The sequence below is a fragment of the Bubalus bubalis genome, chromosome 3 (genome assembly GCF_019923935.1).
Source record: "Bubalus bubalis isolate 160015118507 breed Murrah chromosome 3, NDDB_SH_1, whole genome shotgun sequence".
NCBI lineage: Eukaryota > Metazoa > Chordata > Mammalia > Artiodactyla > Bovidae > Bubalus > Bubalus bubalis.
In genome coordinates, this window is record NC_059159.1 from 40,165,347 (window position 1) to 40,177,580 (window position 12,234).

The following is a 12,234-nucleotide window of genomic DNA, read 5'->3' on the forward strand; positions in this document are numbered from 1 at the left end:
GCTGACTTATCTGCATTTTACAAGCACCAAGAATGTTAACTGAGGAAGCTGTCATTTTTAATGACAGCACAAACTTCCAATTACCAACTGGGTAATACCCCAGGGAGCAGGTATGATTTTTATAAGAATGGCTCAAAATTATTCAAAGTTTACACGATTACTTTTGAATTGGATATAAATATATCTCACAAGGCAGGTGGGATTGTTTTTCACGTGGTCTGTATTCAAGGCTGAAAAAGAAATGAAAAGTCTTTTTCTGAGATTTATCAAGAGCTAAGGAGGAGGGGGTGGTCCAAGGAGACAGCTATCAAGAGCCTGGCAAAGCTGGAGGGCTGCAAAAATGGCCAGGTGGTGGGTTGGGTCTCAGCCACAAGATCACGGGCAAGTCACAAACTCATGTGACTTGCAAGCCCAATGCAAGAAGAGTTATGTATGCTCAGTTGCTCAGTCATGTCGATTCTTTGCAGCACCATGGACTGTAGCCCGCCAGGCTCCTCTGTCCATGGGATTCTCCAGGCAAGAACACTAGAATGGGTTGCTATTTCCTTCTCCAGGGGATCTTCCTGACCCAGGGATCTAACCCGCATTTCCTGTGTCTCCTGCATTGGCAGGTGGATTCTTCTCCACTGTGCCACCTGGGAAGAGTTACGGGCCTGGCAAGAGATAGTACAAGCAAGTCCTTCTATACCAGCCATGGTCAAACATTACTTCTACAGGAACCCCATTTCCTTTGATGCTACTTAAAACTCTAATGGCATCTACGTGGCTTCATCTGCCTGGTGAATATGGAATGAATAGCTGTTAGCAGGGGTTGCACGCATTTTCCATATAGATCAGACAGCCCCTGACCTAAATGAAGGCTACAATTTGTGAGTCTCAAATCACCTAATTCGTTGTGAAATCTTTTCTGATGACTCCAGTCTCCAGTGATCTCTCCATCTACTGAATTTTAATTTGAGTTGTGATAATACTACTTAGCCCCAAGCCTTGCTCCAAATAGACTGCAGTTCTTGGGGACAAGGTATTTTGATGTAGTCACCTAGGGGAATTCCCTGGTGGTCCAGTGGTTAGGACTCCATGATTTCACTGCTGAGGGCATGGGTTCAGTCCCTGGTCAGGGAAGTAGGATGCCACAAGCCATGCGGTGTGGCCAAAAAAAAAAAGTCACCTAGAGGGAGAAAATGGCACAGGTGGCCAGTGAAGACAGGTGCTATGTACTTTTCTCAATGACTCGAAACTGCCATCGCAAATATAATGAAAAGATTTTAATAATCATTATTAGCTTTAGATAAAAAGCGGGTTAATTTGGGACTTCTCCGTTGGGCCAGTGGTTAAGAGTCTGAGCTTTCAAGGCAAAGGGTGCAGGCTCAATCCCTGGTTGGGGAACTAGGATCCCACATGCAGTTGCTGCTAAGTCGCTTCAGTCGTGTCCGACTCTGTGTGACCCCATAGACGGAAGCCCACTAGGCTCCCCTGTCCCTGGCATTCTCCAGGCAAGAACACTGGAGTGGGTTGCCATTTCTTTCTCCAATGCATGAAAGTGAAAAGTGAAAGGGAAGTCACTCAGTCGTGTCTGACTCCTAGAGACACCATGGACTGCAGCCTGCCAGGCTCCTCCGTCCATGGGATTTTCCAGGCGAGAGTACTGGATTGGGGTGCCATTGCCTTCTCCACACATGCAGTACAGTGTGGTAAAAAAAAAAATTTTTTTTAAATCAGGTTGATTTATAAAGCAAGTCAGATGTGTTCTCAAAAGGCCATTTCTCATAAAAAACAAGAGGATTCAGGCCTCTTCTTGGCCACCACCATGTCCATGTGGTAGGTAGGAAGAAGCCACCATGGCTCCAGCCCTCTCCTCCCAAGTCAACCACCCGCTTTTGCTCCAGAGGATTCTAGTGCCCGCTCGAACCACCTGCCAGCTCTTGATGGTATATAGGGTCAGAGGAGCCCTTACTGAACCAAGGCAAAGAAAGCACAATCAGAGAAATGTGCAGAACAAGAAGAGAGGCACACAGTTTCACGCTGGAGCAAAGGGGAATGTTCCTGCCCATCAAAAGCTCAAAAGCTGAGTTTTTAAAATACAATTAGAAAGTATGTGTATACCTGAAACTAATGGACTTCCCTGGTGGTCTAGTGGTTCAGAGTTTGCCTTTCAATGCAGGAGATGCGGGTTCAATCCCAGGTAGGGGAACTAAGATCCTACATGCCCCAACACAAGTAGAAAAAGCCGGTGCGCTGCAACAAGGACTCAATGCAGTCAAAAAAATAAAATTAATGTGATGTTATATGCCAATTATGTCTAAATAAAAATAAAAGTTTAGAAGTTAGAAAATACGCACATCCGGTAGAATTGGTTCAATAAACTTACCCATGCATACACATAGCCAAATGTCAATTAAAATTATGCAGATTTACAAAAAAATAATGCAGATCTATTTTTATTGAAACAGGAAAGAGGTCCATTCTTTAGTGCTAGGAGCAAAGTGTTACAGAATAATATGCATAATATAATCCTATTTTTAAGTTAAAACTATAATTACACACATAAAAGCAGAGAGAAAAGTAGTCAGCAATATAAGCAATTATTGCTGACAGGCGGGATTAAGGACAATTTTGTTTTTTCTTGCCTAAAGGTTATTTTTTCTACAATGAACATGGATTACTTGAGTTAAGAAATAATCAATGGTTCAAATAGTACCCATTCTTTAATTGACATTAACAATACTTATCAGCTTAATAATAAAACATACTCAGTTGGCTTCTTTTTCAAAACAATGAAAATTAAACATCTAAAGTCTTTTTTGAGAGGGAAAAAAAAGAGATAATTCCTAAAAGTGTTTCTGAAAGCCATAGCTCTAGCAGCAGAGTGGATTATAAAACTAAGAGCTAACAAACCACATAAAAGAGGGTGGGTGGGAGCCCTGGCGGGTGGGGGATATCCTCTTTGAGATAAGGAAATCATCAATTTACTAGGGGGGGGAGTAGTGGGTTTCTAACAAGTGACAACGAGAAGAGACTGAACAACCAGTTTCATTTTCTATAAATAAAATCCGAGAAGGCATATTGCCAAAGAAACACAAGTCAATATCTAAACCTTTATATACTGGGCTACCAAACTTCACTTTTAGACAGTGTATTAATTATGTAGTCAATAACTATGGGTTTCATTAGGGTATTAAACGCCATAATCGATATTATTTATACTTTTCGAAGATGGGCCACTCAGGAAAAAACGTGGGGGAGGGGAAGTTTTTGATCCTGAAGTTCAAAAAGTCAGAATGAGCACACCAGAGATTAGCAAGGCCTTAATGGAAAGCATAAAACACAGAAAATATGGACAGAAATCAGATTATTACCCTTCCCCCCCCCCCCCACTGCCTCCATCACAATGAGACTGGAAGGGATCCAAGAGTCATTTAAAATAAAGACAAAATGATTAGATTTTTCCCTAATTGTCTAACGCTGATGTCATGGTGTACACAAAATAAACATTGATCTCTAAGTGAAAGATGAGAAATAGAACACGAACAGCCTTTCGAGGTTAAACTATCTCCAAGAGAATTCTAAGAACTGTGGGCCAGAATCTATTTAGGTGACCCTCAGGGACCTGAGGCTCTTAAAAGCCTAACAGTGGAGCCAATTTCTGATGCTCCTCTGCCGGTGATCTGCTTTTTAGTGGGGAATCTGCTCTACTTGCCCCCTCGAGGGAGCCGCCCCATCTCAGAGCATCCCTCTGTGGGCTTCTAATCACATGCACGGAGACGTGCTGGTGTCACCGCACGGTCGTGGAGAAGGCATGGCAGCTGGTACCATGTTCCGGGAGACGCGTCGGGGTCACGCTGCCGCTCAGCGCTCTTCGCGGGGTGGGAGCCATGATGGGGAGAGGAGGGGATGCTGGGAGCGGTAGATATAAAAGACTGGTTACCAGGCTGAAAGCTAGATTGCCACTTCCAACCCACAATTTGTCAATCCACCATAGCACTGAAGACTGTAATTTTCTAGTCAGCGCTTTACGAGCAAGGTCAGACAGAAAGGAGCTTCCGTAAAAAATCGCTGAGGCCTTGGCCGGAGAATCAAGTGCGGCCCAGTGGCTATCCTGAGACTAGACCGTGTCCAGACAATTAGAGGGCCTGAGAGAAGGCCATCCTAGGTTCTGAGCCATGGAAGTCATCCTGCCTGACGCCAGCTGGTTCCTCCTGGAAGAGGAAGGCTAAGGATGACACAGGCTCACTCCCAGGACGTGCTCACTCCCAGCAAGGGCCTCCATGTGCCGCGCTCGCCCACATTAAAAACCAGGGCCCGGCACTGCGGGAAGATGGCCATGCTGCCTGGATGCTTGGAGAGGTGTGCTGCAAACGCCAGACGAGGGGCTGCAGCGACCAGATAGATAATTAATATGATTAGGAACACACAGAGCAAGCATGTTCTTGCCGACTGAAAAGCCCAGTAGCATAATTACTGTTTTCTTACCAGCTCACTGTCTGTTCACATTTCAAAGCCTGGTTGGTGTTAAGACCGCTGTGTAAACATCAATAAAATCCCAAAGTGCCGGATCATCAGCATTTCAGGGCACAATGGCTTTTTGTTTTTGGTGTTTTCATTCTTTTAAAGATGCATTTCAAGGTTGCAGACATTAGGAAGAATGATCTCTATGCTTTGGACTAATCTTCGAGTTTGTAATGAGTTAACATCTTCCCCAAGTGAACATTTATTATGAAGGCTAATTAATTGCTTTCCAGTTACAAGAACACTTTGCATTCAAAGAAAGTGGGATTCATAAGCAGAGAATAAACTGTTTATTAAACAAGGCAATGACAACAAAGGGCTTCTCCCTTCAGAATCCCTTCTATTTTATGCAGCTTTAATCAAGAAAAGAAAACATACAAATGCAAGAAATATGTACAGGTAGAAAAGGCGTACCAACAGAAATGCAACATTAATTGAAGGGGAGACGAAAGCGATGCTTTGTAGTTGCCGGGATGTCTCTAGGGGACAGCAAGTCAATGCTTATCAGCCTTCCTCAGAAGAGACCATTTTGATTAATATCAGACCCATCTGACTCAGTCTATTAAACCCTGAAGGAAGGATATTCTTCAGATATAAAAGATATGACTTTGATTAATAATTCTACCCCATTGCCAATCCAGGCATTAACAACTGTGTGGCCCCTCTAGAAAGGGAGCCTTTGAAATCAAGGAAGACAGGCTTCCTAAAACACTCAAGTTCCTCCACAAAACCACTTCTCAGCGCTCCCCCTTGGGAAGGGACCCGAGCTGAGAAGGTGTCACCACTGGAGAAGCAGGAACCCGACTTACATAATTTATTTCACTGTCTACAGACTGAGGGTCAATTACTTGTGACATAATTCCTGGTTGAAAATAATGAGCTCTTAGTAAAACTGACAAAAGCCTAAAGACAGGGAGTGAGTGGTACTATGGTCCTCGCAGCTGACCCCGGTCTGACACGGTTTACACCACAGCCCCACGAGCGTTTTCCCTTTGCTGCCAGTGGGTTCCCAGGTGTGACGAGAGGCGATGGCTTAGTCCGTGGTAGAGGGGCGCTCTGCATCGCTGTCAGTCAGGGCGGGGATGGTGGTGCGGGTGGAGGTTGGAGGTGGGGTGGCGGGGGTTCGCTTCAGCCCTCTATCCACAAGCTCCTGCCCCATTGGCAGGATCCTCTCACATCGCCGCGTTTCTCCTGATGTTCATGACCAGCCTTCTGCCGTATTCTCTGTAGTCCACAGGCTTCACGTCCACCACCGTGGCCTTAATTCGAGACTCATCCTTTGAAAAGAGAAGAACGATTTGTGAACGAATAAACGCCTGTGGCCATGTTCCTGGTTTCACTGATCCCAACAGGAGAAAGCACAAAGACACACTGGTGGTTCGGAGTCCCGTGATGCCAGTAAAGGAGCCATGATGACGAGTGCCCAGGGCAGGGTTTCTGGTGGAACAAAGGCCTCCCTTCCACACAGGTCCTTGCACCGGTTCCTCGTGGTCCCAAACACTCAGAAACCCAGACTCCAAGTGTGACGGACTGCAGAAGGCTCTTCAAGTTCAATCTGTTCTCTTTACAGAGCGAGAAACGGGAGCCCAGAGAAGACAGTGGCTTTTGCTCAAGCCACACCGCAGGCGCTGTAAGCAGGCTGGGGGAGAGCACCCGTGCTCGCAGCAGAGGCCAAAGCCTGCCATGGCCTGTCTCAGCCCCGCGAGAGGCGACATCGCCGCCCTTCACCACCCCGTCCACGTCACGCGGGGACCAGATACCCTTCCATCCCTCCCTCTCGATCACCCCCACCCCACCCTGATACCACATTGCTGACATTGAGAGGTTCATTTAATGTTCACAAAACCAAACACAGCTGTTAGCAGGCATTAGAGTTAAGGTCTGACAAAACAGAGCAAGTAAACCCTGAAACAAGCAAGGTTTCCTGAATTCTCCCATTGCCCATTCACTAGGTTGGACAGTGCCTTCAGAGGCAGACTGGGGTGAGGCCAGCTCAGGGCCTGCACACTCCAGCTCTGTATCTACAAAACTCAGTCAGATTTCTAAGCATAAGTAGAGCTCTGAGGCTGGACTGCCTGTGTGCAATGATTAGCTCTGCCACTTGCTAGCATATGAATTCAGGCAAGTTACTCAATTCTCCATAAACCTACGGCTTTTCACTGCCAAAACGCGGGCAACAAGAGTTCCTTCACACAAGGTTACTGCCAGGATGAATCGAGACAAAGTATGCAAAGGGTGTGGAACAGTATCTGGCAGACAGTAAGTACTCAATAAAGGCTGTTTTTTCATGATTTTACAATTGTATGATGTTATGAGCAATTACAGGAATTTTCAAGGTAATTTTAACCACATGTGGTCTTTCTTTCATATACTGACTTTAGAACCCAAACCATGGGGAAGATGTGGGTCCATTCTGTCAGGACACAAACCAAAATCCCCCAGGTTTAACTGAAAAGGCCACACAGCATGTTTTCCTTGGATGTTAATACTGGACAAGACCCTTAACCTCTCTCTTGGTCTGTTTGCTCATCTGAAAACAGAGATGATAACAGTACCCTAGTGCTGGTGTGACTCAGTGAGTAATAAACGCAGGGTGCTACGGGTTCCGTCTGGAACACAGTAAGCGAGGAACTGACAGCTAACACTGTAATGGGCTTGTGGGTGACAAGCAGCAGTTCTGTGCTGCTACCCTCATACACCGTGGGTGACGTTACTTACATTGTAGGTCTCCAGTTTGACCCTGATCCTGAACGTAAAAGATCGAAAGTTGGCATTCTGGAAAACTTCCTCAAATGCTTGCTCGTTCTGCAGAAACAAAACGTAAAACTGTCGGCATGGAAACTACCAGACCACCTGAAATTATCTGTACGGTTTTTGAAAAGACTTGGAGGAAAATCTCTGAGAAAATGATCACCTCCCAATGTCTTGAAATTTCTTAGGAATGACTAATATATAGGTGACATTTCATCGCATAAAACTGTTTAGGTAGAATTTTATTAAAAATTAAAATATTCTACCTAGAGTACTCAATTTCATACAGACAGACAGTGGAATGATGGCTGCCAGGGGCAACAGAGAGTTAGTGTTTGAAGGGCACAGAGCGTCAGCTGTGGAGGATGAGCAGTTCTGCAGCTGGATGGTGGTGGCAGCTGCGCGGCGTGAAGGTGTTACGCCGCTGAACTTATCACGGGCCTCCCTGGTGGCTCAGCTGGTAAAGAGGCCGCCTGCAATGCAGGAGACCTGGGTTCGATCCCTGGGTTGGGAAGATTCCCTGGAGAAGGGAAAGGCTACCCATTCCATATTCTGGCCTGGAGAATTCCATGGACTGTATAGTCCATGCGGCTTCCCTGGTGGCTCACATGGTAAAGCGTCTGCCTGTAATATGGGAGACCTGGGTTCAATCCCTGGGTCGGGAAGATCCCCTCGAGAAGGAAATGGCAACCCACTCCAGTACTTTTGCCTGGAAAATTCCATGGAGGGAGGAGACTGGTAGGCTATAGTCCATGGGGTTGCAAAGAGTCAGACACAACTGAGCAACTTCACTGGTTCACTGGTATAGTCCATGGGGTCGCAAAAGAGATGGACACGACTGAGCGACTTTCACTCACTCGCTCACAATGGTAAATTTTATGTATATTTTATCACAATAGAAAAAAACTGAAACACTCTTAGGAAACACATTTCTAAACTTTCAAAATCTGTGATGGAATAGATCTGAGGCTCAGAATCTTCAGAACAAATTAAGAATGGGCGAGGACTCAGGAAAAAAGTTCAAGTTATCATATATACATTATTTCAGCCTCTGGATTTACAGATGTGGTAAGTGAAGAAGACAGGAGAAGTGGGCAAAGGTTAGGGAAGAAGTTTAAAATCCACAGTTCTCTCTCTCTTACTGGCCTCTCAAATACCATTTGATTAAGCTTCTGAATTAAAAAAAAAGTCTGGTAAACGGAGGGATTAGAGAAAGCATTTTACACAAATATGCATAAAATAAATGTACAAGAACTTTTAATAAAATTAATAGTTCATATCAGTCAAGTATTATTTGCATGCCACTTGGAACATGAAAATAGCTTTGTTATATATAGAACTCTTTGTATAAAGGTTACTACACACACACACGCGCACACACACACAGAGTGCTCAGGCTTTTGGGTATGTAAATAAAACAATGTGTTAAACCTTCAGAAAATTGTACCAGTTGCCATCATTCTTTCAAGATTAGTGAAAGTGTGGAGTGCATACTCCAAGAATATTATGATTCCTGAGGGGAGAGTTCCTATATGTCCTCATTCACTGGCAGTAAAACCAGTCAAATGTAATAAGCCCATAAAAAATCCTGAAAGGCTGCCTCGAGCCTTAAAAGCTGATATGAAAATAGAGGGCCAGGCAAAACAGATAAAAGATAGCATCATACTTTAAAGTCAATTCCAGTTATTTCTGTAAAAGGGCTTGTTGGGATTATTTTCAGAGAGCTCATGGACAATTTCAAAGAGACAAAAGGGCAGAGCTAAACGAACAAAAGACAGGAAAGAAAAACACACACACACACACCAAAACAAATGACAAATCCTTTTTCGCTACTGGCTTTTACAAGTATACTAACCGATTTGGAGGACAATGGGGGAGAAAAATCTATAGACAGATACTAATTTGTGTGGCCCAGAAACTATAGCTTTTATTGGTCTTTATATGTTTTATCTATGCAAACATCTTTCTTAACTTTAGGATAACCAGTAATTAGTCCTTGAATTAAACAAAACTACTATGTGAAAATATTCTTTTATAAAAATAAAATAGAGAAAGTGACCTTATGAAAGAAAGTTACTTTGTAAGAACGCATCTGATAACATGAAATAAGCACATACCTTATATGTGACTTTAAACCAGGATTTGACTCAACTTTTCAGAAAAGTGTTTATTACTTTAAAGGGGCACATTGAATAAAGATGTGGTATGGATACACAATGGAACACTATTCAGCCATAAAAAAAGAATGAAATAATACCATTTGCAGCAACACGGATACAACTAGAGATTATCATATTAAGCAAAGTCAGAAAAAGACAAATACCACAGAACATTACTTACATGTGGAATCTAAAATATGACACAAATGAACCTATCTAGGAAGCAGAAACAGACTCAAGACACAGAGAACAAACTTATGGTTATCAAGGCGGGGTGGGGGAGTGGCTGGAGAGGAATGGACTGGGAGCTTGGGGTTAGTAGATATAAGCTATCACATATAGAATGGGTGGATAACAAGGTCCTACTGTAAAGCACAGGGAACTAACTATTCAACATCCCAGGATAAACCATAATGGGGAAACCATAATGGACTTAAAGTTTTTTATTATAGACTCAAAAAAAAAAAGTATCTGGACTTCAGCTTACTTCAGAAGATACTTCCAGATCTCAAGTGACTGCAGGCACACTGACTCTTAGAAACAGGAGGAAAAAGTGCTTTCTACTTAGAAAGGGCTGTTTTTAAAGAATTTTATACACATTACGTCATCACCTCATTGTTAGCACATCCAAGGTGGACACAATTAGAATTAGATGAGCTTTCACAGTCAGCAGTGAGAGACGCTATACAACACCCACCAGCAACAGACCAAAAATTATCAGAGCAAAAACAGGTAAGTGTTACAGCATGGGAACTACTACAGTAATAATGCAGGAAACGGCCAACCTTCTCTTTTAATTCTCCAAGATAAGCAGTGCTTTGTCCAAGGATGGCCTCTGCAGACTCCTGGAAACATGTGACCCACTGATTCTCTTGAAAATCGGCAATATTGACCTAAAAAACACAACTTCACATCATTACACCACAGAAATAACAAAAGGAAGACACACTAAGGAGACTGGGAGATTGACTTTTTCCACTCCTTAAAACAGTTTCTAGGGAAAAAAGCCGATTCCACTAAATAGCTATGTTCTTTCCAAAGAATGTAAAAAGTATCCAAGAGAGAAGTTCAAAATGTTAAGTGTGGATCACAGCAGGAACATGTGGTGTGGACCTGTGGTTTCAGTTCTCAGGGGAGATACAGCCCAACAAAAATCACCTTCAGATGCAGGATCCGGGCACACTGGACTCAGTGGCCCTCCAGCTACAATGGCCTTTGGACTAAAGGTTTTGAATGAGTCTCCAATGTCTTCTGCATGTTAAATCGTACACGCTTCAGTCACCAGGAGGCACTCCATAAGACAGCTTTTAGTCACTGCTGAGCATCCCAGACAATCTGAAAGCCTGAACTAAGAGACAAGCTAGTCTCCACAGTGCCGGGAGCTTCGCGGGGACTCAAGAAACACCAGAGCGGTCCTTGTTCACCCATTCTACTTACTGACAGGATCATGCGGTACTTGAAATTGGGGAATTCACTGTCACACTTCTCGCAGCGGTACAATCCGTTCTGCTGGTCGATCACTTTCTTGTTACAATCCTGAGTTGGGCAGGCCTGGTACATACAGTTCTCTTTGCGAAGATACACCACAGTTGCCACAGAGCTAAAATAGTCAGGCTTCAGGAGAAAAGAGTGGTATGAGCAAAGAGCACAGACCAAAGTTCAGGACTGGATTTGCCCTGACATATGAGGTGTTTGCATACTCTCACAATGTGATTACAAGGGATAATTCATTCTATAGTTTCAGAAGTTACTTGAGCTGACTACAAAATCCAGAAGGGTAACAAACCAAGTTCTAAAGCACATTACTCCTTAATAATAAAGAAGTTAAGTCTAAACTGTGCTGTGCTTAGCTACTCAGTGGTGTCTGACTCTTTGTGACCCCATGGACTAGCCCACCAGGCTCCTTTGTCCATGGGGATTCTCCAGGCAAGAATACTGGAGTGGGTTGTCATGCTCTCTTCCAGGAGATCTTCCCAACTCAAGGATCAAACCCAGGTCTCTTGCATTGCAGGTGGATTCTTTACTGTCTGAGCCACCAGGGAAGTCCTTAATTCTAAATTAGACTAAACTATTTAATTAAAACTGAAATAGACTATATGACTATATGAAAGAAAAAGACTTCAAGAGCTCTTGATCTTGTTGCTCCTGTTCCTCTACTCCTCCGAAGGTAACAGAACCAGGACACAGTGAACTCTAGCATAGTTATCTTCAACCATTCCTCCCACGTTAAAAACAATAGCAGTGATTTCGAGCATCTAGATTCAACTTTGTCTTTGGTCAACAAGCATTTTCTGTAAAAAGCCAGACAGTATCTATCTCAGGCTTTACAAGCTGTTGGGTCACAGTCTGTTGCAGCTACTCACCGTGCTGCTGGGGTGCAAGACCATCCACAGACAGTCTAGAGGTGAGAGCGGGTGGCTGGTTTCAATGTATTTGTATTTATAATAGGCGGCAGGCTAGACATGGCCCGTGGGCCTGTTTGTGGACCCCCGGTCTAAGTCATCAAGTTCAGTAGAATGCAAGAAGACTCAACAAGCGCCTTCAAAGTGGAGACATCACTGATAAGTAAATGTGGCAAGGACCAAGTCACAAGGATAGGCTTTCTGTTGCTGTTATTTGCTTTGCCTTTTAACTGTCATGGAAAGGACATGGGACGAATAATTTTAGGGGGGTGAGCAGTTCCCTCTGGGTGTACTTTGAACTCAGGGCCAGATGAATCCTCACTCTAAAAGGCTCTAGAGCAGCGGTCCCCAATCTTTTCAGCACCAGGGACCATTTTGGTAGAAGACTATTTTTCCACAGACAGGATGATTCAGGC

At 43.9% G+C, this 12,234-nt stretch overlaps 1 protein-coding gene across 1 annotated transcript in view; it reads right to left on the reverse strand.

The window, feature by feature from the left end:
- Positions 1-4,781: 4,781 nt before the first annotated feature.
- RPA1 (replication protein A1) overlaps positions 4,782-12,234 on the reverse strand; it is a 46,247-nt gene continuing 38,794 nt past the window's right edge. The window contains exons 14-17 of the mRNA XM_006079756.4: positions 10,854-11,030; positions 10,202-10,309; positions 7,225-7,311; positions 4,782-5,783 (exon numbers count right to left, since the gene is read on the reverse strand). Of these exons, the coding sequence (XP_006079818.1) occupies positions 5,679-5,783; positions 7,225-7,311; positions 10,202-10,309; positions 10,854-11,030 (477 nt within the window). The 3' untranslated portion in view covers positions 4,782-5,678. The remainder of the gene's footprint in view (positions 5,784-7,224; positions 7,312-10,201; positions 10,310-10,853; positions 11,031-12,234) is intronic.